Here is a 22,532-nt window from a genome sequence, read left to right on the forward strand (position 1 = left end):
AGCCTTCATAACCACCACAGCATATTACGTAATACTTTTTGTGCACAAGATACATAAACTCTGTTCATTCGTGTGTGTGCTATGACAAGGAAAGAACCACTCGAGTGGTTTATGAGCATCTGCATGCATGAGTGAGTTTACCCAAAGTGCTCTGTGCTCCTGCTACATACCAGCATATAAATGATTTCAACTTCAGGAAGAATATCACTATGTGTTTGCCGTTTGGGTGATGCAACTCAGAGTTTTCATATTAAGATAGAAGGTGGTCTTATCATGAAATAGTGTGACTTTAGTAGCCAACCAGTATTGAGATGACAGAGTGGTCTGACATCGCGTGGATCACTTTGCCTCAAGGGCTCTGAGTGAAAATAGGGCAGTAGTGGAGTCACTTTGTCTTAACGTCTCCCCATATCTAACCTAATTCACTGAGCACTCCCCGCTCAGCGATCACATGCTCGTAGTAAGGGAAAAACACAGGCTTCAGACAAATCCATACCCCCTACAAGGTATTACAGAGGAGTAAGAGAAATTAGACTTTTTTTATGTGTGCACACTCACGCACACAGACTAGCTAATTAGGCCATGCTACCCACACCTGACTGCTTGTGTAATGTATAGTGTTACCACACAACTAAACATGGCTGCACGCTACTGAAGCTCAGGTCCTTTGGGGTGAGAGCTAACTGCAGAGGCTGTGTGTAGCTGGATTATGTGGATAGTTAAGCTAAAATGTGGTGATAATGGTTTTGTGGGCAGACCACGGTGTCAAACATCAAAGCCTGTCAGGCTGGTTCAGGCAGATTACTGCAGATGTAGCAAGTTTGCTCATCAAAGGCCAACTTCATTACTGTACCAAGCGCCGTCACTCTGCACTAATGAAATTCGTCTTTTCGCCGACATCCCCATTCCGATCAAGGTTTTGTACCTGGTGGGGAGGAGGAGGAGGATACTCTTTGTACAAATCTTCAAACAATTTCTCCAAGTCTGCCAGGTTCAGATCCTGATCCAGCCCAGTGTCCACTCTGATCAGAGGGGTATCCAGCTCAGGTGTTGGCGTGTGATTGTATCTTTCTCCGTTTGGGCTTCCATAAGGCATTCCCATAACGGGATCGGTAAAGGACAACCTTGTGCCCCCGTTGCTGGAGCTTCGTCTGAGAAAGACTGGGAGCTTGCTCCCTTTTGTGCTCCGGACTGGCCGGTAGACAGCACAGCTTTGCAGCAAAGAGAGGGCTAGAGAGAAAGTGCGTCTAGGAGAGGCTTGGCCAAGTGGAGCTCCCATGTGCTCCTCAGAGAGGGAGTCAGATATCTGGTCTTCGATTGCATCCACTGGGGAGCTCAGGGATCCATCTGTTATGGCTCCAGGCTGAATATATTCCTCAGCTGCCTCCAGGGATGCTACAGAGGGGCTTGAGCTGGCTCGCCCAGCTAAAGTGCGATCACTATCTGAGGTCCTCGAGGGGTCCTGAGATCCAGGAACTAGAGTCTGAGAGGAGGTGATGTCTTCTGAATCTTCCATATTTTTCATCTCTCCTTCTCCACCTGCACCACCTCCAGTCACACTTCCCCCAACCACACTGGCTGAATATCTGGTTGATGGCCCACAAGAAATACTCCGGGCCAACTTTCTGGGCACCTTACAGACAGCTTCATAATCAGAGTCTGCCACCCGCCAATAAGAACATCCCCGGCACCTTCTGGGAGTGCTGGGCGTACACCGTTGTGAGCCTTCAACTGCAACCTCTGACCCTTTAGCAGCAGGACATTGAGGATGGTGGTGATGTTGGCAGTCCAGGCTGTCATCTGCCCAGGACTCATACAAAGAGTAGACTAAATCCTCCTGGAGCAGGGCGCAATACTTTGCATGAGTTAGCCCTGAAATATCCACCATCCCATCCCCTGGTCCGTCATCACTTCCACTTAATGTTACAGCCCCTTCATCTGAATTGGTTTTCCGATAGAGCCCGCTGATGCACTGCCTCAGTCGATGCTTCTCCTGCAGGAGCCGCTGCAACCTCTCGATGGACAGGGCCTCCACACGAGCGATGACTGTGTCGAAGCGGTACATGCGGTCCAGCATGAAGGTGCACTTGGAGCAGGCAAACTCTCCTCTGCCATCCCGGGTCAGCTCGTGCCCCACAGCATAAGAGAGCAGCACGTGCAGGTTGAGTTTGGCAGCAGGATGGAAGATCCATTTTCGCTGGTTGCCACAGAGCTCCCGTCCACAAATACGACACACCTCCTTCATCTTGAGATCAAACATTACACAGTATTATAGTTATCAGGGAGGAGCAGAACATCTTATTTACTCTAACATGAGGATGTGAGGAAACATGGATCCTCAGAATGACTGCGCTGCTTTATAAACAGCAAGAAGAGTCCAGCTTCAGAGCAAGCACTGATGTCAATAACATAAACAGGACAGTGTAATGCTCCTAATTGAACCGAGTCCATGCTATGACTTCTAAGTCCATGATAAATTAAAGGAGGTAGACAAAAAAGAGCTTGTAAGATCAGTTTATACTGTAGCTGTGATCCAAAGACATCCAGGATCCCCGTTCATCTGATGGAGGGGCAGGTGAATCGCAATGGCGCACACTGGTCAGGTAATGTCTCGTGAATCAGACGCAGTATTTATCTTTAAAGTGTCCTCACGCTGTCAAAAAAACAAACATCGTATCTCGCATTTCCCAACACAGCCGCACGTGCCTCTGCACCATCACGGAGGCGCGAGCCGCTCCGAACGACGACAGGTTCATCGTGACCGGGAAGCGACGGGATCTACTGCCCAGTACGCGGAAACCGAGCAGTAACAGGCGTCCGAGGACGATCCTCTGACTCTTCCGGCGGCGTCTGTGTCCCAAACAAAGGCTGTCTGTTCATCTCAGAGCTGTTACAGCAGCTACAGGCAGAGATACGACACACCGGACTCCAGTCGGATGTCCTCCAGTCAGATAACGAAGCGCCTGCCCGAACCAGACCTGCAGCGTCGGAGCGCACCATTCAGGGAAAACGAGGGGGAGTTGAGAAGCCCGGTGAAGACGTTCAGAGATGCTCGCAGTTTAACTCCCGCTGAGATACCGGTTCAAAACATAGACACTTTCGTTTTAAAACGCATATTTAAATTCATCCCTAAATAACATCTCCTCTATTTTGGGTTTATTTGTAAACAGGAAAGAGAGTCGCTCCCCCGGGTGTCTGCTACTTCCTCCTACCCGGTTTGCTAAGCTCCGTCCGCCTGACTGAACAGGTGAAAAGCCCAGTAGCATGACGCTAAACTATAAAATTAAACGTCTCCAAGTTATAGTTTTATACAATTCACATTAGCTGTATTAGCATGGTCGCATGCTAACCCTTAAAGTGGGTTTTTATTGAGGATGAATGAAAAAGAACAACAGTGCACACATTTATATTAAACAGCTGCATTTTATAAAATAAAATATAATATTATCTAATAACCAGTTGAATTATCAGCGAAGGCAAGTCAACCTGGGGACTCAAATCACTCCAGACATTCATAAATATTATGACACAGCCCATCTCTCTCTCGCTCTCGCTCTCTCTCTCGCTCTGTCACACGCGCGCGCGCGCGCACACACACGGGCGCGCGCGAAACTATTGTACATTTCTTTAAGCATTAATAATTTAGAATTAACAAGACCACTACACGCAATTATAAACTAAAGAAAAGACATCCGAGGTTAATAAATGTATGCTCTGTTTCTTCCAGAGTCCCCTTCCTGACCTTTATTCCTTCCGTCGTCAGGCAGACGCTTTGCAGAGTAAAAATAGAAGATATCACATACTAATCAATAAATACAGATAACAGAAAACACCTGTGTTGCAATGAGCCAGCGATGCTGCATATGAAAATAAACTCTTAATAGAGTTTTTTATCAGAAATCAAATTGTGTGTCATTAACTAAATTAATAATTAATTAATTAATAATAATAATAATAATAATAAAAATAATAATAATAATAATAATAACAATAGATACACTGACACACTTAAAAACACAATTAACTGCCCTGCTATTAACAAACGTATCAAACATCATTATATGATTATAACACAATTGCCATGGTGACTTTAGTCTGTAAATAGTGTCATGTTAGACCAGCACAATATTATTACAATTATTTTCTGTTGCCATGGTGCTGATATTTCAACAATGGTTGGACTGTAATGACCAAACAACCAGAGCTTTATCCTGCATTTGACCATGTAAGTTCAGCTCTGCAGCGGCTATGATTTTTGTTTGCCCGAGGGTGCACAAACAGATGGTCACACTGTGAGTTCCAAGCAGATATATGCAGTGTGAAGCCTGCCGTGTACCATTTTTCTCTCTGAAAGCAGCCGTACTGCGTCAGAGCAGAGAATGAGACTGGAAATCCTCACTAATGTGTGCTTCAAAGTCTTTGATTGCTGATTTTGTGAAGACTAATTGCTGAACCTGAGTCATTTTCTCTAAAATTAGGTTTAGCTGCAGAGGGCCATATGCGGGAAGGATGCAACCGAAAATGTTTTTCTTTCAGATTTAATGAGAACTCGAATGCTCATAACTACTATGAAACGTCTCGCTTTTTAACTGCTTCAGAGGTCTACACTTATGCATGTTATTCCTGACAAAGAGATCCTGGAAATAAATATGTTACAAGGTTTCAGATTATATTCATGTCCAGCCTGCTGTTCTCTGCAGACAATTATTGGCTAAGTGTCTGTGTTGTCCGGGGAGCTAATTATGAGCTCTTATGGCAGGTGTCTGTCTGAAACAACACAACCTGATATCAGTGTCGGGGGTCACCGAGCACTCAAAGGTCAATCTGACCTATCGATATTTTGGCTGAAACCAGAACTGCTAAACTGCTAACCAGTGAGACGCCTGCATGCACACACGTACGTGAAGGATGGCTCCTCATGGAAACGTGCGCACACACACACACAAACCCAGTTAAATTCATTCTTACATGCTCTCTTCTGATGTTTGTGAGGACATGTAAACAAAGCTGTGGTAAGAACACACAACAACAGTTTCTTCCACTGATTTAGAAACCAATTCAGCAATACGGAAGAGGCATATAATATATATAGCATGTATTATATACAGTTGCACATATATACTGTACTTATACTTCAAAAACAATCATCTTCTTCTGATTTTGCAAAGTCAAACAGCCTCATGAAAATTTGAATATCAGCTTTTAAACACATGAGCAGTCTGAATCCAGCTAACAATTTTCATATATACCACGTGCCACACTCAGAGGGTTGCTGATCATATGCAAATTCCACTGTTACCCTAGTAACTAAATGCTGTGCCGTAGCGCAGCTGCCATTGCTGCCTCAGCTTTTTTTCCCCTTTCACTGCACACTGACCGAGGCACACACTCACTCATACACACATGCTTTTACCCATACGTGTGTCCCGTCTGAAATCTGAACAGAGAGCCTGCCTAACAAGTACATTTGCATCCTTCATTCAGAAATGATTTACAAGTTAAAACGCCTGCACAGCCTCCCTGAAAACAAAACTCGCCTGACAACAAATATGTTTGCAGCAAATGCTGACAAATTCAAATACAGAGAAGCACCGCTGCACAGGTTCAGTAAGGCTAAACACACACTGTGTTCTTAAGTATTAATCCCTACAAGATCTCTACTCAACAGGGTAGAGATTCTGTCCAGGTTACAGTGAGTTGCTGTTCAAGTAATAGTCCCTCTCCATTCGTAGTTTCATCATGCATCAGGAGAGAAGTGTGCCCTTGAGGATGTCACTGCAGCTGAAGCCTGTAAATGTAATGAGATTCTGGCACTTCTCGTGATGAGATAAGCCCCCAGTAAGATGGCTCTCGCTACCACTAGAATCCTTAAGCAATACACTATATATTACAGCCTCAAAAAGCAAAGTAGTTTTCTTTTTTCTGCCTCATGGTCCCTTTCTTCTACACAAATGTAGTTTCAGCTTAGTTTCAGAGTATTTTACTTATTTTTACTCATGATATTGTTATGAGCTCGCTCTTTGAGCTTGGTTATGAGGATGTCTTGCTGCTATTTTACCTTTTTCAGTGATAAAATCGGGTAAAATGTGGTCCTATACCACAAACACACTCACACTGTACGCACTGTAAAAATTCTTAAATACTATAGATCATTTCTTATTGCCTACAAATAATTTAGCTGTGTGTCTGTGCTAGTCATATCAATGCAATGTGTCACTTGTCCATAAGGAGGCAGAGTCTATCAAAATATTCTTCACTCAGTCTGCTGTGTGAAACCGCTCTCACACTTTGGATAGAACATAACAGCTGAAAGCTAATGATCCAGCACCGTTTTAAATACTAAAATCCACATACCTGCATCTCCTGCTCGATGCGCAGCCTCTCTTGACCAAGTTCCTCCTGATAGAACTGTGTAAAAGAAAACAGAGGTTAAAATTATCAAGAGAAAAAACTAATAGCTCCAGCCAATCCAGGAATACACACAGAAAAAAGAAAGGAGAATTTTGCATCTAATATATTTCTATATTATATTATTTTGTATTTGTGACACTGTTTTAATCATATCCATGTGTTTAAGTGTTATTTGGTGCATGCAGCAGCTCTTGCAATCTACATGAATAGCTGGTAAAATATGGCTGAGGCATGAACACATGCTGCTTTAAGGATGTCTTTCTAGAACAGAAGTCTGGCCAGAGGAGACATGGTGGTCCAGAGGAATGCAGTAACATTAGACGGCTTATATAAAGTATCCATGGTTTTGCATTTCACACATGCACCTCAGGGTCCATTATAATATAATATATAATATACTGCTCCAAAAATACATAAAATATGTAATAAAATAAAGGAACACATTTTAATCAGCATAAATCATCAACTCAGTTAAGCTTCTAGGATATTGATGTGGTCATTTAAGTAACCGAGGGGTTGTTAAGCAGTTTCAATTCCTTTGGTCTTAAAGGAATTAACCATAATTGCACTGGAGGGACAACAATGAGACACCCACCCCCAAATGATTTTACAGGTGGAGGCCACTGACATCATCTTTTCTGACGTTTATCACTAGTTTTGCATTGGCTAAAGTCATTAACATAAGGTGATACCTGGACACCGCGAGGATGGAAGGTTTGCTGTGTCTCTCAGCACAGTCTCAGGAGCATGCAGGAGATATACAGTTATTCTAGGAGAGCTGCACAGGGCTGTAGAAGGTCTTTAACCAATCAGCAGGACTGGTATCTGCTCCTTTGTGCAAGGAGAAATGGGATGAGCACTGTCAGAGCTAGAAAAAGACTTCTAGCAGGCCACTGGTGTGGCCTCTACAGGGTAGGCAACAGCCCCCTGACTGCCATTAGGTATTGATGAAATCCTTGTACCCATTGTCAGGCCCTACGCTGGTGCAGTGGGTCTTGGGTTCCTACCGGTGCATGACAATGCCCTGCCTCATGTAGTGAGGGTATGCAGGCAGTTCCTGGAAGATGAAGGAATTGATACGCTTGACTGGCCCCCACACTCACGTGATCTAAATCCAGTAGACCACCTCTGGGACATTATGCTTTGGTCTGTATGATGCTGCCAGGTTGCACTTCAGACTGCCCAGGAGCTCAGTGATGCCTTTGTGCAGATCTGGGTCGAGATGCCCCACAGACACCACCTGTCATCTCATTAAGAGCATGTCCTGATGTTGTCAGGCATGCATACAACCACTTGGGGGTCAAACAAACGACTGAGTACCACTTTGAGTTGTCGTAATGAAATTTGGCAAAATTTCGAGGATGAACCTGTCACATAAATTTTGCACTTTTTCACTGTGTCTTTGAAATCAGACCTCTGCAGGTTGATAACTTTCATTTCTATCATCTTTTCCATCATGGCATCTTTTCATTCTTAAAACATTACCCAGTCCAGGTCATGATAGATATCCAGCATGTTTTTCTCCATCTGAGATGTGTCTTCAAAGTGTTCCTTTAATTTCAGTAAGAAATTTAAGACCTGGCTTCAGAGGGGTTTTTTTTAATGTAAAATTTAACTCATATGTACCTCAACATCCTTGTCCTTCTGCAGCAGGGAATTAGATAGCTCATGAACTTGTCCCTCCAGCTCTTCCACCCTGAGTGTGAGTGTTGTCTTCTCTCCACACAGCTCAGTGATGTGGACCTCCTTAGTGCGAAGCTCTTTAGTTAGCTCCTCTATTAACCTGAAAGCAGAAAGAGAACCAGTCAGTGACATAGAAGGATGGATTTCTTCTCATGTTCTCCAGAACTGAGTAGTTTCTTACCTGTCTTTGTTGTTAGATGGTGACAGGATATTTGGAGGCCTTTCATCCTCTGGGATTTCCTCCATCGCGGCATCTAAGGAGAGGAGGGAAGCATGGGATTGTGATCCAGCCAGCGAGGCCATTCGTTCGGCCTCGCTGCGAGCCAGCTGGGCCTCCTGAAAGAAACATGCACCAAAGCAGTTAAGATTTGGGAAGATTGGCCACTATCACAGAGTATCCCCAAGTGTCAGTATTACAGCAGCAGACCAACCTCCTGCAGGAGCTGAATCTTTGCCTCAAGCACCTGCTGCATGTGGTCAATTTCCTGCTGTCTCTCTTGACACCGTCTCTGTAGCTCTGCCTCATTGTGATTGGTCAGGCTCTCTGCTGTTGTGCTGAAGAAGAAAAGGACATCACAGTCTAATCACAAAATCAATCAGATAGCAGATAGCCCACTGTATATGAGGTTTGGACTCCAATAACCAGGTCATTTGGATCTGGTCAAAATAAATTGAATAAACTGTCATAGTTTAAAATGCAGGGTACATCCAAGTCATCCCTCTCCTGCAATGCTAACACAGTCAGGCTTAAAACAATCAGGCTTACAACACATATTATATATGTTATCATGCAAAAAGGCCTAATAAAATATCTAATCTTACACTTTGAATTGAGTAGCAGCTTATTTAATAAGAGATTTAAAACCCCAGCAGCAGTTTACACACAGATCTAAATGTTGTCCGGGGGGTGTCATTTTTAGAGCATGAGGGAAATATTAGTGAGAGCCAAGACATAATATGATGTCATAGGTTTTCTGTCTGCTACATTGCTCATGGGATTTCCTTAGCCCCTTCCACTAATAGCAGAGATTAAGTAGCACACCACCCGTGGTGTTTATTGTCATAGAAGGGATGATCTCATAATATAAAAGGGTTGATATTTGTAGGGTTGTGCATGAAAAGCAGAATTTTATCCCTTTTATTAGTAGCCTGGACTTTCACCGTTAACTAGAGGCTTGTATCGTAAGGATGTCAATTTGCTGTACCTGCTGTTACCTGCAGATGTGTGCGATAAAATACTTAGCTGACACACTCAGCTGAAGGTAAACGTCCACCAAACATGAACAATTTAAACTTTAATCTGAAATTTCTCACACACGCCCTGGTACTTTATATTTCTGTGCCAGCACATTTGGTGTGTCATGCGACGTCTGACTCCTTTGGACTCCAGCTGTGCAAGCATCTCTCTATATCACTTAGTGAGTCAACAGCGGTATCCCAGAATTCCTGCTCCCAGAATGGCACACGCCACCCTGACGCCACGAGTCCTCTTCTGGACCCTGTCTACATACATTTTTAACTTTATCCACCACATGCAGCAGCTCAGATAACTGGGATATTCTGAACCCATCTGAGCAACGTAAGTGTCTCATGGACAAGTGTCCTTTATGTCAAGTGGACATTCAGGCTGTTCAGACAGCCCACACATCTCTTTTATAATCTTGGTGGGTCAACAACTACCATAAAACTGTTGCAACATATGCTGTACAACCAGACATAATGATGATTAAAAAATACACAAGTATGCCTCAGTTTTTCTACATGATAATAAAAAAATTCTACTGCAGTAAATTAAAGAAATCTGCCAGCGTGAGAAAAAGAATGCACACGCTGCAGAACTCCAGATTCCTTATTTACTGAGCGCACCTGTTCTTCATCAGACAATGAAACACCAAACAGCACCCTCGTAAATCACCTGTGAATGGTCACATGACCAATTACATCCAATCAAAAATCAGTTCTTATATAGGACAAACAATGCTATGGTTGGTGTTTCATGTCTGATGAAGAGCAGCTGGGCTCGAAAAGCTGTTCCATGCAATAAATTAGGACTCTAGAGTTCTGCACTCTGTTTTACCTTTGTCCCATTTTTTGGGCTCTGCACCTGCCCCATAGGATGAGGAGGATGTGAATGGATTGTTTTTTGGTCTCTCTAAGAAATCAATGTGTAAAATTACAGGGAAAAGTTCTGGAAGCTCATTCCCCAGAATATCCTCTAATTATAAAACAAAATGCTTTTGTTAATTCACAGAAAATGCCCTATTTTTTTTCGTACTGTCTGACCCATAGTAAAAACATTAAAATCCTATAGTAGATACTGAAAAAACAGAAACTTTTCTGGCATTGAATTGTTCATCTGATCCTTAATTACTATCTATAAAAGGCCATTTGAGAAATCTTTACCAAGAGCAAAAGTTGTAAAACCTATTGAAGTGTAGTTAAAACTCCAAAATGTATGCTTTCTTTCACACTGGATTTGTCAGGTGCTGGATCTGTGACCCAGCGTTTTGTGTTATTTTATACTGTTGACTTCTTATGTTAATATTCATGTGCTATTCTTAAGTTGAGGTAGAGTTCTAGTATTATTACTGGTTTGTCTTGGTTGAGTTTTAGTCTGGTTTATGTTTTTTCTATTCTTCCTCGTCTATGTAGCTTCCCCTTGTGTCTCTCTCCTCTGTGTCCCTCTCCCTCTCTCGCTCCCTCTGTCTCTTGTGTCAAGTTTGCGTGTCCCAATTCATGTCTCTCCATGCTTCCCGTTTTATTTTGAAAGTCTTGTTTCTATGTTCAGTGTGCTTAGTTTTACTTTTCCCTGTTGGGTCATAATCATTGGTGTCAGCTGTGTCTCCCCAGGTGTTTCCACTTCCCTCTTTTCCCTCCTGTGTATTTAAGTCCTCTGTCTCTCTCTGTTGGTGTGTCTGTTTTCCATTCCCTATGTCATGGTGGATCTCAGGTACCTTATGATTCTGGTCAGGTTATGTTCATGTTTTATATTCACAGTTTTTCTTGTCATAGTTACTCTCATACACCTGCTCAGAATCATGTTTTCCTTGTCATAGTTTTGTACAGCCTAGCTTTTCCCAGTTTAGGTTTTAGTTTTAGTTTTGCCCTGGTTCGTTTTTGCCTTGTTTTGTATTCATGTTTTTGGCCAAATAAAAAGCTTGTTTTTTTGTTAAGATTCAGTTCCATCTCCTTCTATGTCTGCACTTGGGTCCACTCCACTAACACAATGGCTGCTCAGCCATGACAGGATTGGGCTCTTTGTCATGCTGATGGTCCCTGAGCCCGATGTTTGACACCCATGCTTTCAATGTTACTCTTACACCACTATTTAATCTCAACATATCCCAGCAAAATCCCAACCTTCAGTTCTTTAATTGTTTAATTCCACAGGGACACAAGATAAAGTGGTCACAAATAGGGATGGGTACCGGTGGGTTCTGACATAAACGGTAGTAACCAGACCGAAAAGCAGCGCACATTTCGGTGCTTTATTTCGGTGCTTTTTTTTCCTGAGCTGTGATACACTTCTAGCCAATCATTTTACGTTTCCGAGGATAGTAGGCGGGTCCAGGTACGTACGTTCTTTTAGAGCAGAGCTACAGATTAAAAATGTCCAAGGCGAAGCGGTCAAAGTCTGGCTGTACTTCACAGCAAAATATGCAAACTCAGCAGCCTGCAACAAGTGCTTTAAGCTGATACTGTGATACTGTCAAAGGAGGTAACACCTCAAATCCGATGAAACACCTGGCGATGCATAGCGTTTTTTTTTAAAGCCCAGAAATGCGCCGTATGATAGCTTGCTGCGAGACCTCACACCGAGCACATCTACTGTGCGTGGGTTGCCTGTTATCGGACCTGGAGTTAGCAACATCCCCCAAAAACCCCGAAGAGGAGAGTCTTGGCCCCTAGCCCTGTCAGTGTAGCAGAAATGATGATGGCAGCAGCAGCCGTTCTTCTCTGGGTCAGTAGCTTAATGTTGTTCGTGTGTAATTTACGTTGAGTAGGCTAACCACGTTATTACATTAATGCATGTAAGGTGAACTAGCAAACCTCATCATAGCTACATGCGGCTGTCTTCTTGTTTGATGGCAGATACTCCCTGCACCCTGGCCAAAAAGGCTAAAATGACCAAAGAAAAAGTGGAAAACAGCTAAACATGACAGGTTTTGGACAAAGTTTGTGTTTTTTCCATTGATTAAGCACTGCTTCCAGCCAAGAGTGATACCATATATGCCCTATAGCTGCAGAAAAGGCTAACATTGATATCTTTTTACAAAAAACCAGCTGAACATGAGAGATTTTTGGACCAATTTTGTGTTCTCCATTCTTTAAGCACCGGTTTGAGCACTGTTTGAGCACCGTTTGAGCACCGGCACCGTTTCAAAAGTACCGATTTGGCACTGGTATCGGATAAAACCTAAACGATACCCATCCCTAGACACAAATGAGAACACATATTTAAAGGTTAATGATCTACGCTTTGGCTTACTGTGTGTGTGTGTGTGTGTGTGTGTGTGTGTGTGTGTCTACCAGCAGCTGCATGGCATATGAGCTTTTAGTCATATGAAGTGTTACCATAGTTAAGACAGGACCATGTAGAGCATTACATTTATTATCCAGCAAGAACACCACTTCATGAAAGCCAAATCAGAAAAGAAAGTTAACCAAGTGCTGTGGTAATGTGTACATCAGTGAAAGAAAAGAGAAAAGACCACAGAAGAAGAAATGCAATAGAGATTATTAATAATCACAGAACATGTCTGAAGAATATTTCAACTTGATTGTTATTGATCTTTAGTTTCCAATTGGCGTTGCATCTGTCTAATTGTTATAATCTGTTAGTAGTATTTACCTTATTGTACTTTAACAACTAATTCTGATGAATATTTGTGGACTTACAGGGCTTTGTCCAAAAGGTCCTGTTTCTCCTGAAGCTCCTGCTTCAAGCTCTCTACTTCCACCTTCAGCTCGATGTTCTGCAACAGATGAAGAGCATCAAGATAATCAGTTAACACATCGTGTTATCTTAAAACAAGCTCACTCCTCGGTGCACCACCTCCTCTGCCTTATCTTAAAAATAAAACATGTGTGAGGCATAAAGAATAAAAACTAAATCATGTGAAATCTTTCATCAGTAATAAAAAATTGATTTGAGCTTCATTATTGTTAATCTACTAATAAAATAAATAAATAAATAAAACCCTCCTCATGTGGCCTTAGTTGCTAAGTAACCGTGGTACCTACAGCAAAACATGTGACATTTTTTAGATTCTTATTTACGGCGCGGTGAAAACAAAAAACAGTTGTGGTTCCTTGACTAATATTCACAGTTTTATGGCTTCTAAGCCGCTTTAACTGTCTTAAGTCTGTAAAATTATGTTTATTACCCAAGCTTGCTAGCTTTAGCACACTCTGGTCCAAAGATGGTCACTTTATGATCCAAAGAAAATGGCTACAGCCAAAATGCAAAACTTTCTGAGTTCACAAATGACAGGTGGTTAGACAATAAATTAGGCAATAAATATGGCTGATCCTTTTGTGCAGAATGGATATATATGTATATGATAAAATGTGGAAAAGCTTTTAAGTTTTCATCACTCTCTCTGCTTTTGATTTGCTGTTTGTGTAAATCTCTGTCACATATTTAGCACTCATTTGTCTTGGTCCTTGTTCAGTGTCCTTAACCACTACATCTCAGGCTGTAATTGCCCCGTCTCTGCTGAGTGAATCAAGGCTTCATGGGTGTTGTGTGTCATCAGTGCGGAGCATCTGACCGAACTGTCACGGCTGGTATATTTAGAGCTGGAGAATTCAGAGCAGCTCAGATACTCGCTCGCTGTGGCCAAAAGCTGAACTCCACAGTTTGTTTACCTGCTGAGGTCCACAGGGGACATTTTAGGTGCCAATCGGAGCTCTCACACAGTGTTAGAGGACTGACAATTTAATCGTGGGGATCGTTCTTTCCATTCTGACCTCAGCAAAGCCAGAGAGGACAGATTATCTGTCTGTCTCTGTCTGTCCGCTGCAGGCTGAACAAATGCAGCTCTCAGTGGTCGGTACTGAGCAATTTAAATGTTCAGTTTTATTCCGCCTTCAAGCACGTGTGTTGACCTTTTCCTCTTTGCTGTTAGAGAGCTCTCCTGTTAAGAGTATCCAGAACTACTAACAAAAAAAAAAATCAATCACCCTGAAACTAACCAATATTCATGAACTATGAGTGCTTAAATCCGCAGGGCTCTGCAGCTGTAGAGCTGCAAGTATTAGTTGACTATCAAATTACTGATCAAAAGAAAACTGATTGAATATCTAAAATAACAATTATTACCTCGGCCCTGGACGTCATGTGCGGGGTCATTCTGTCTGTAAACACAGTAGCTCAAAAATATTTCAATGAAATGTTCAAACTTTGTAGTTGTGTAGAGTCAGATCATGTTAACAATCTATGAAAATTTCAGCGTAATGTCTTATGATAAACAATCCTTTTCAACTTATGTTACTAAGTCATGCAACAGCAGCTTTAACATATGCAATAAATATGTGATAAATGGGTTCCAGATTCCTGATGATATGAAGCCTGTCTAAAGACTCTGATAATAGCAAACATGTATTCCCGTGTGTGTGCATGTTTGTGTTTGTGTGTGCGTGTGCATGAGACAACAACATGGTTTACAGGAACTGTCTCGCAAAGAGCTCTATATATAGCCACCCATCACCGTGCACCTGCTACTTTGGCCTCTCCTGGCCTGACGGCCCTCAGCAACACATCCACTTTTAACTAAGGGTAGGGGGATGGCTGCACTTCGAACCTTGACAGGCTCACCACACAGAAATTGAACACACCTGTATCATGGGGAGTGATCAGCTAATAGTGATGTGCTATCACATCAGCTTCAATTCTTGGAATTATTATCCTGCTCATCCTGTTTTAACTGATACCAAAGATTTACATGGTTTGGTAGTATCGATAACATTAATTATACTGACAACAGCTTTTTAGATGAGTAATTTCTTTAGAAATCCATAATTTCAATGTAGATGTACAATGACAATAAAGGGGTATTCTATTTTATGCTATTGTATTCTATTCTAATTTTAAGGGTCCTTCAATAACTTCCCCAAGTTCCACACTTTTCCAGACTAAAGACTCTGGACATCTTTGTGGATTTTAAGAACATATTTGACATCACAGTGCAAATAGCTTGATGAAAACTATAGAAATAAATGTTTTAAAATCCAAATTTTAACATGTACCTTATAAACCCACCTACGTTTTTACCACCCAGTAAATTTGCGAATCTCTGTAAAATATAAATAAAAACAAAATGCAATGATATCTAAATTTTTAAGCCCATATTTTCTTTACAATAGAAGATAAAAAAAAATGTAACGTGTTTAAAGTGCAACATTTTACTATGAAAAATATCAGATAATTGAGTTTGACGGCAGCAACTTTTTTTCAAAAAAGTTGGGACACGGACAACAAAAGGTCAGAAAAGTATGTGGTGGTATAGAAGACTGAGTTTCTCAGAAGTAAAGATGGACAGAGGTTCATCAATCTCTGAAAAATATATAATCAAACAATTCTGAGAATCTGGAGAAATCTCTGTGCGCAAAGGACGAGGTCAAAAACCAGTACTGGATACCTGTGATTTTGGGCCTTTAGTCAGGACATGCATTAAAAACACAAATGATTCTGCCATGGAAATCACTGCATAGACTCAGGAACACTTTCCAAAATCAGTTTCTGTGAACACAGTTCACCGTGTCATCCACAGTGCTGGTTAAAGCTCTATCATGCAAAGAAGAAGCCACATGTCAACATGATCCAGAAATGCTTGCATCAAGGCAGTTTATATTTTAAAGTAGAGATCCTTTAATAACACCGAGAAAACCCCAACAATCAAACGACCCCCTTTGAGCAAGCACTGGCAACAGTAGGAAAGAAAATCTCCCTTTTAACAGGAAGAAACCAGGGATGGGCAGACATCTGCTAATGGGAGGAAAACTGTTCTGTTTCCCAAAAATTCTGTTTTGGAAAAAAAATGGATGCTGCATCCTCTGGACTGAAGAGGAGAGGGACCGTCTGGCTTGGTGTCAGTGCTGAATTCAAAAGCGTGCATCTTTATAAAGGTTTAGATCGCATGAACTCCCATCCAGACAAAGTCTTTTTCGGGAAGGCCTTGCATATTTCAGCAAGACAAACTGGATACCACATCTATTACAACAGCATGGCTTCAAAGGAGAAGATTCCAGGTGCTGAACTGACTTTCCTGCAGTCCAGTTGAGAAACTAGAATCCTATAACAGACTATCACAGGACAATGTTCCTATCCAAACGTCTGACAGCTGGTCTTCTCAGTTCCCTGACGGATTACAGACTGGTGTTAAAAGAAGAGAGGATGACACAGACCCAACTAAAACGAGCTAATATGTTTCATAAAGATGCTAAATTTTTCACTTTACGCATTCGATTTGTTTTTTGTTGTTGTTTTTTTTACATCCTATTGCAAATAAAATATGAGTTTATGAGATTTGAAAAAAGTTGCATTTTGTTTTTATTTATTTTTTTCAGAAAATACTTTTTTTGGAATTAGGTTTGTAGATCCTGGCTGCTTGTGATATTATACTGTGAAATGCTGTGTATATTTGTAGTATATTGCCATGTTTTCCTACTAATTATTGTAATCGTGTACCCATCATGTACTTGGGACAGTTACATGGTGCTAAGCTATTTTACAGGCTGTGATGTACAGGTTTATAGGTACCTCTCTGTGGGAATGCTGTGCTGCTAGCTGTTCTGTTGACAGAGCTGACCTGGCTCTCTCAAACAATGGTAAATATTTAGGGTTTTCTGGCTTCTTTAAACTCATCCATCCATCCAGCACAAAACGCTTTTTTTCTCAACTTTACCATATAAAATAGTAAGGACTCTAAAACTGAACATTTGAAGAAACAATTAAACACATTATTACATATTTATACCACACTATGTTTCTCAAATATGTTTAAGATGTGACTGAAAGTGAAACATACAAGCACGTGTTACGATGACACATGTGATAAATACATCAGTGCACTGAAGCCGGCTCTATAAATAGAGATTCTTGGGCTCTCAGAGAGATCACTATGTACCCAGGACTAACACGCCAGCCTGTACTGTATTACACAGAGATGCTTCGGAGGAAAGATGGGAACATTATCACTCTGTCATGATATTCAACACGAGCAGCTCAGGTCGGATAGCATCCACAGAACAAAGATTTAGTCTCCAAATAAAAAGTGCTTTGACTGATTAGCCTTTAGTCACACAGAGTGGGGCCTATGAGGCACACGGATTAAACTCCAGCTGCATGTCTGTACAACATGGGATCGAGTTTACCCAATCACTGCTGGTATGCAGTAATAGCGGAGGATAAGAGGACCAACGCTCAGGTCTTGTTTGGCTGGATTAAGCAGCCATTAATTTCTCATATCAAAGAGTCGGTGGTGATCAAAAAGGAATTAGAACCAGGGGAGAACGAAAGTGATGGCTTTTGCAAACAGACAACAGCTGAACTGGGTCACCTTACTGTAGGTGCACACTTTGCATGCAGAGATGGACGCAGAAAACACATTTAGAAGCAGAGCAAAGCAGCATGTTCACAGAAACAGCATCCTCATAGAGACTCTATGAGAAAGACCATTGTTTTTAGATCTGCAACTAATTATTACATCTGTGAGTTTCTTGCTTTGCTCAGATAAGCAGAGAATTCTCACTGTCGATCAATGAATCTATTTAAAAATCTAATATTTTAATATATTCTGTATATTTTGACGATCTTAAAATTAATTATTGATTCTAGCACTGATTTAAAGCCAAGCATTCATTACTCCAACTATGACACTGTAACAGGTGACCTGCAGTACCAACACTCTAACCATACTTTTCTGATGCTATATTTAGCTTTATGATTCTAGCTACCCTTGTGTCTGTTTGTCAAGATTAAACTAAAACTACATGTAAATACATTTCAAAGGTGGAGCACGATCTTTAAAACTGCACAACTGGTTATGGGTTTTTGGTGGAGGATGTGCTGTCTGGATCCCTTCCTACTATATATATTTTAACTAGTTGTGGACTGTATCTTTTATTTTGTGCTCTCACAGTTTCACTCTGTATAAAAAATGTTTTGCTTGGGACAAAACCAACTTTAAAACCATTTCCAGAGATGTTCTCCCCTTAAAGCAGCACAGAATCCTAACAGACTTCAATAACCTAGTCTGTTGGAGTATTACATAATACTGGTGCTGTCGTGTTAATATTTTATTAATCAAGCCAGGGATCATGAAAATACAGTTAAAGCAATCTGAACAACATCTCTAGAAAGTGTGAATACTATGACTCCATCCTTTTACTTTAACATAGTCCATATTTCGAGAATATCTGAAGATATACTGTTGGCTGATTTTTTTAAATTTAATTTAATTGATTTGTTTGGGGGTTGTTTTTGGGTTTTTTTTGCTTCTATTAAAATCAGCTAGATCCTTGCAAAATTCAGGCTCTTGCATAAAATTATGGCTATGCAATCTACGCAATCACTGCAAATGTAAATCTAAATTGACATTTTCAAGTTTCGAATCAATTCACGTATCTAAAATACTGATTCCAGGACAAAAGCTTTACCAAGTTTCTAAATAAATGCTCCAAGCACCAATTATTTTAATTAATGTATAAGGCATATTGTTTTGCTGCACTTCAAATCAGTTCAGAGAAAATAAATATGAGATGCAATATGAGCATCCAAATGGAAGACAAATAGAAAAAAATTTAAGCATGTGTTTTACATCTTATACTCTGATTTAGAGCAGGGCAATATGCCCCAAAATATTTATCACGATATACATTTGAAAATTTGCGATAACGATATAACTGCCACTAGACAAAATACTTTACAACTCCACAACTTTATTAGTGCAAAAAAACCCAAAGATCAATGTATTTTCACTTAAACAAGCAGCTTTTTTATGTGCATTAAAGTTATATAAAAATTTAACAGTGCAAATGCAAATTCCTTGCTGAGAGTTTAACCAAAAGGCATTTCCAGTGGAAAGTGGCCGACATATCCTCAGCACAACCATGTATAATATCCACAAAACTTAAAAAGAGGTTATACACACACAATACGGTAATATTATGTTGAAGCACAGTACGTACGTGCCTGCCTACGATAGCCGCAACGCTCCGACAATCCATCAAGCGGTGCAGGTTTGTAGCTTAGCAAAGTCGTACTAAAACATTTGACAGATTTTTGAGCGCCGTGTACGACATAAAATCATTTCGAGGTCAGTAAAAACAACCAGAATTCATACATAAGGCACACGGGATTATAAGGGGCACTGTCAATTTTCATAAAAATCAAAGGACTGATTTTAAGTGTGCCGTATTTTTCAAAAAACACGGTAATAACGACGGCCCCCAAGCATGCTCTACCAAAAATAGTGCTTTGTTGTGTATCTGACAGCCGAAAGCTAAACCAGTTCCACACCACTGAAGTTGCAGCATTTTTACAAACTAAGTCTGGTTCATCCGTTTCATTCAACGATCCTTTCGCCCTTCTCATTGCCGCCATGCTTTTTCCGCCATGTGCGTATGAAAAGAAAGGCACTGCACATGCACATTTTACCCATATTCTATCATGATATTTCATTTTCTTATCGTTGCCCAACATTATACCGGTATTACCGTGAAAGGTATGATATGGCCCAGCCCTACTCGGATTTAAACATGAATGCCATTACAAGCAATGTAATTACAAGAATTAACTATAGATAAAATACGCATTTTTTATGATATAATGTTAAATGTGTTACTTACATAACTAAATTACAGTATAAGACAAATCTTATAAGATCTACAATGTATCCATATAAAACATAAACCTTTACAGTATCTACAAATGCAAATGTATTTGCAAAATAAAATAAGGTATCCAGATTCAGGTTGTCATGAAAACCGCTGTATAAAACAAGTTATTGTTAGTATTATTACTGACACAACTAGAGCTTCAATGTCAATTTAATATCTCTTTTGATAACGTCTGTGCTACTCTTTCATTTTGAGTTGTAATAAAAAGTAATAAGGTTCAACATTTTACTTACAGCTCACACACATCCAATAAATATTTTTTCATGACAGGAGTCATTTGATTTTTATTATAAGCTATTTTCTGACATTGTGGTGTTGTTCTACATGTTTATGCAGCCTTGGATGTGTCTGAGTGTTTCTGTGCTGTGAATCAAACAATGGGCACAAAACCCCAAATGCCAGTATGAAGCACCCCGGATAGGAAAAGAGAAGCCAGCCAAACCAGCCAGAAACATGTACTGCATTAAAAATACTACAAAAAGAGGTAGTTGGAGGTTAGTGTTTCACAGGACAGCCATGTCTTGTAACACGCACTTGGTAAAGTCCCATCACCTCAACCAAACCAGTGTGACAGCTGGATCAACAAACATGTCTCAGTAAAGCAATGGTTTATGACAGTCACCACATGTGACTGATAAATGAATAAATTCATTTAATTAACTGTAAACACAAAATCAGCTATCACCAAAAGTCAAGTAGTTTGCCACTACTTTCCTAATAATTAGAGAGCTGTCCCACTCACCGTGCGGTAGACATCTTCACTGCTCTCCTCATACTTCTGCTGGATCCTCTCCTCCAGGAAGTAGATTCGGAGCTTGAGGCTGAAGTTCTCCTTCTTCAGGTCATTCAGGTGCTGTGATAAAGTACGGTAACCGTTAGACATGACTGTCAAAGTGCATCCACACTGCTTGACATGATGTCCATCATAGATCAGAAATGAATAGCTGTCCTCGACTTCTCCATGTCATGGAGAAAAGGAGTCCATTTCAAAGTACAGCAGCTCTTAAGCATGCCCTTTTGTTAGAGTCCAGGAACTGACAGATATGCCTTCCTCAAAAAAAAAAGAATATTTACAAAGTGTCATTCTTGCATCTAACAGGCCATAAGGACACAATCTACAAAATCACTCACACATACTAAATCTAACACACTCACACATACATGCACACACACACACGCGCGCGCTGAGGTTTTCAGGGGCGTTTGCAGTGCAGAGGGCTACTCTGCAGCCCGGCGGTCAGAGATGCAGCCGTGCGAGCTCCATGGTGTGTTGTGGTCTGCACAGGAAGGGGACAGGAGCTTATCTTACTGGGGGGAGACATGTCTGGAATCCCAGACTGCCACGGGAGATGGGAGGAAAGGGAGAGGAGGGGAGGAGGGAGTCAAAAAGACTCACAGTTACTTGTGATATGAAAGGAAATCTCACACCTCTGTAAAAAAAAGGGGGGGGGGGGGGGGGGTGAGATGTGAGGCACTTTCTGATCTTTTCTTTTTGTCTGCATTGTTTTTCTGTATGGATTCAAACCACTGTCAAAATCCACCACTGCTGAACTTGGGATATGACAATTTTTCTATAACACCTGCTTTATTTTTTATTTAGCTTTGCTATAGTTTAAGTAACTAAACTTTCACAACCAAATTAGTACCTGTCATATCCCATTCTGGGGGTTTTCTGAAGCTCCTTTTCTTAAAAATAGTATATAAATATCATCTTCAATATCTTACTCAGGGTACAGATTGTCTTAACCTAAACATTCACGGTGAGTTAAATGTAGAAGCCAGTTGGGGAAATTAGCAGTAGCAGTAGCTCTTTTAGCCTCTTGCATTATTAGAAAATGTATTTTTTATTTATGGTTTTGACAGAAATGTCAGTTTGTGGCAGAAGCAGGAGATATTTCAGATAAAGAAAACCACAGAAAAATCCATTCTTGCTTTCAGCACTAAAGTGCAAACAAAGTTAGCAAACAGCTAAAGCCGTTTAACAATAATTAGCTAAATAGCTCTTTCTAAAGCTCTTTTAGTGAGCTACAGGAAAAGCAAATATGGGACATATGGCTGACTGGAAGCAATACATATGAGTATGTGTCGATGCTAATGTTGTTTTGCATCTTTTGGAACCTTGCTGTCATTTTTTTTCTCCTCTTACACTAATAATGATGTTGAAGATGGATTAGCCCACCCTGATTTTACCATAGCCTGTGATAGCTACACAATCAGCTCTGGGAATGAAGTTGAGAGACACTGGTGGGAGTGAAACAGGCAGGTGAGTGGAAAGAAGTTAAAGAAATAGGAAACCTGGGAGCAGTGAGCCACAGTGCTATTAATAGGTAGCTGTCCTCAATCTCACTGTGGAGAATCCCTGAATGTCCCTCAGAGAAACTAGCAAACTGAAAGAATTGAACTCAAGAGTGCTACATATCCTAACAATACAAACATAAGCTGAAACCAAGTGTGAAAAGATTGGATAATACAGAGACACAGACAGGACAATTAGATCATTTTTAGTTCATGATGCTTTCAGTGAGTGTGTCCAT

At 40.8% G+C, this 22,532-nt stretch overlaps 1 protein-coding gene across 10 annotated transcripts in view; it reads right to left on the minus strand.

The window, feature by feature from the left end:
• Positions 1-21,264, minus strand: part of LOC146687839 (myomegalin) — a 47,419-nt gene extending 26,155 nt beyond the window's left edge. For 2 of the 10 annotated variants that reach the window (XM_085440441.1, XM_085440437.1), the window contains exon 1: positions 926-2,970. In XM_085440441.1, the coding sequence (XP_085296567.1) occupies positions 926-2,260 (1,335 nt within the window). In that variant the 5' untranslated portion in view covers positions 2,261-2,970. Of the gene's footprint in view, positions 1-925; positions 2,987-6,354; positions 6,409-8,037; positions 8,195-8,275; positions 8,431-8,525; positions 8,650-12,993; positions 13,071-20,740 lie in introns of those variants that run through there. The other 8 variants (XM_085440445.1, XM_085440444.1, XM_085440438.1 and 5 more) reach the window with 8 other exon arrangements.
• Between the last annotated feature and the right edge of the window lie 1,268 nt (positions 21,265-22,532).

The sequence above is a fragment of the Copadichromis virginalis genome, linkage group LG18 (genome assembly GCF_057382275.1).
Source record: "Copadichromis virginalis isolate Kocher_CV1m ecotype Utaka linkage group LG18, C_Virginalis_male_GT1.1, whole genome shotgun sequence".
Lineage (NCBI taxonomy): Eukaryota > Metazoa > Chordata > Actinopteri > Cichliformes > Cichlidae > Copadichromis > Copadichromis virginalis.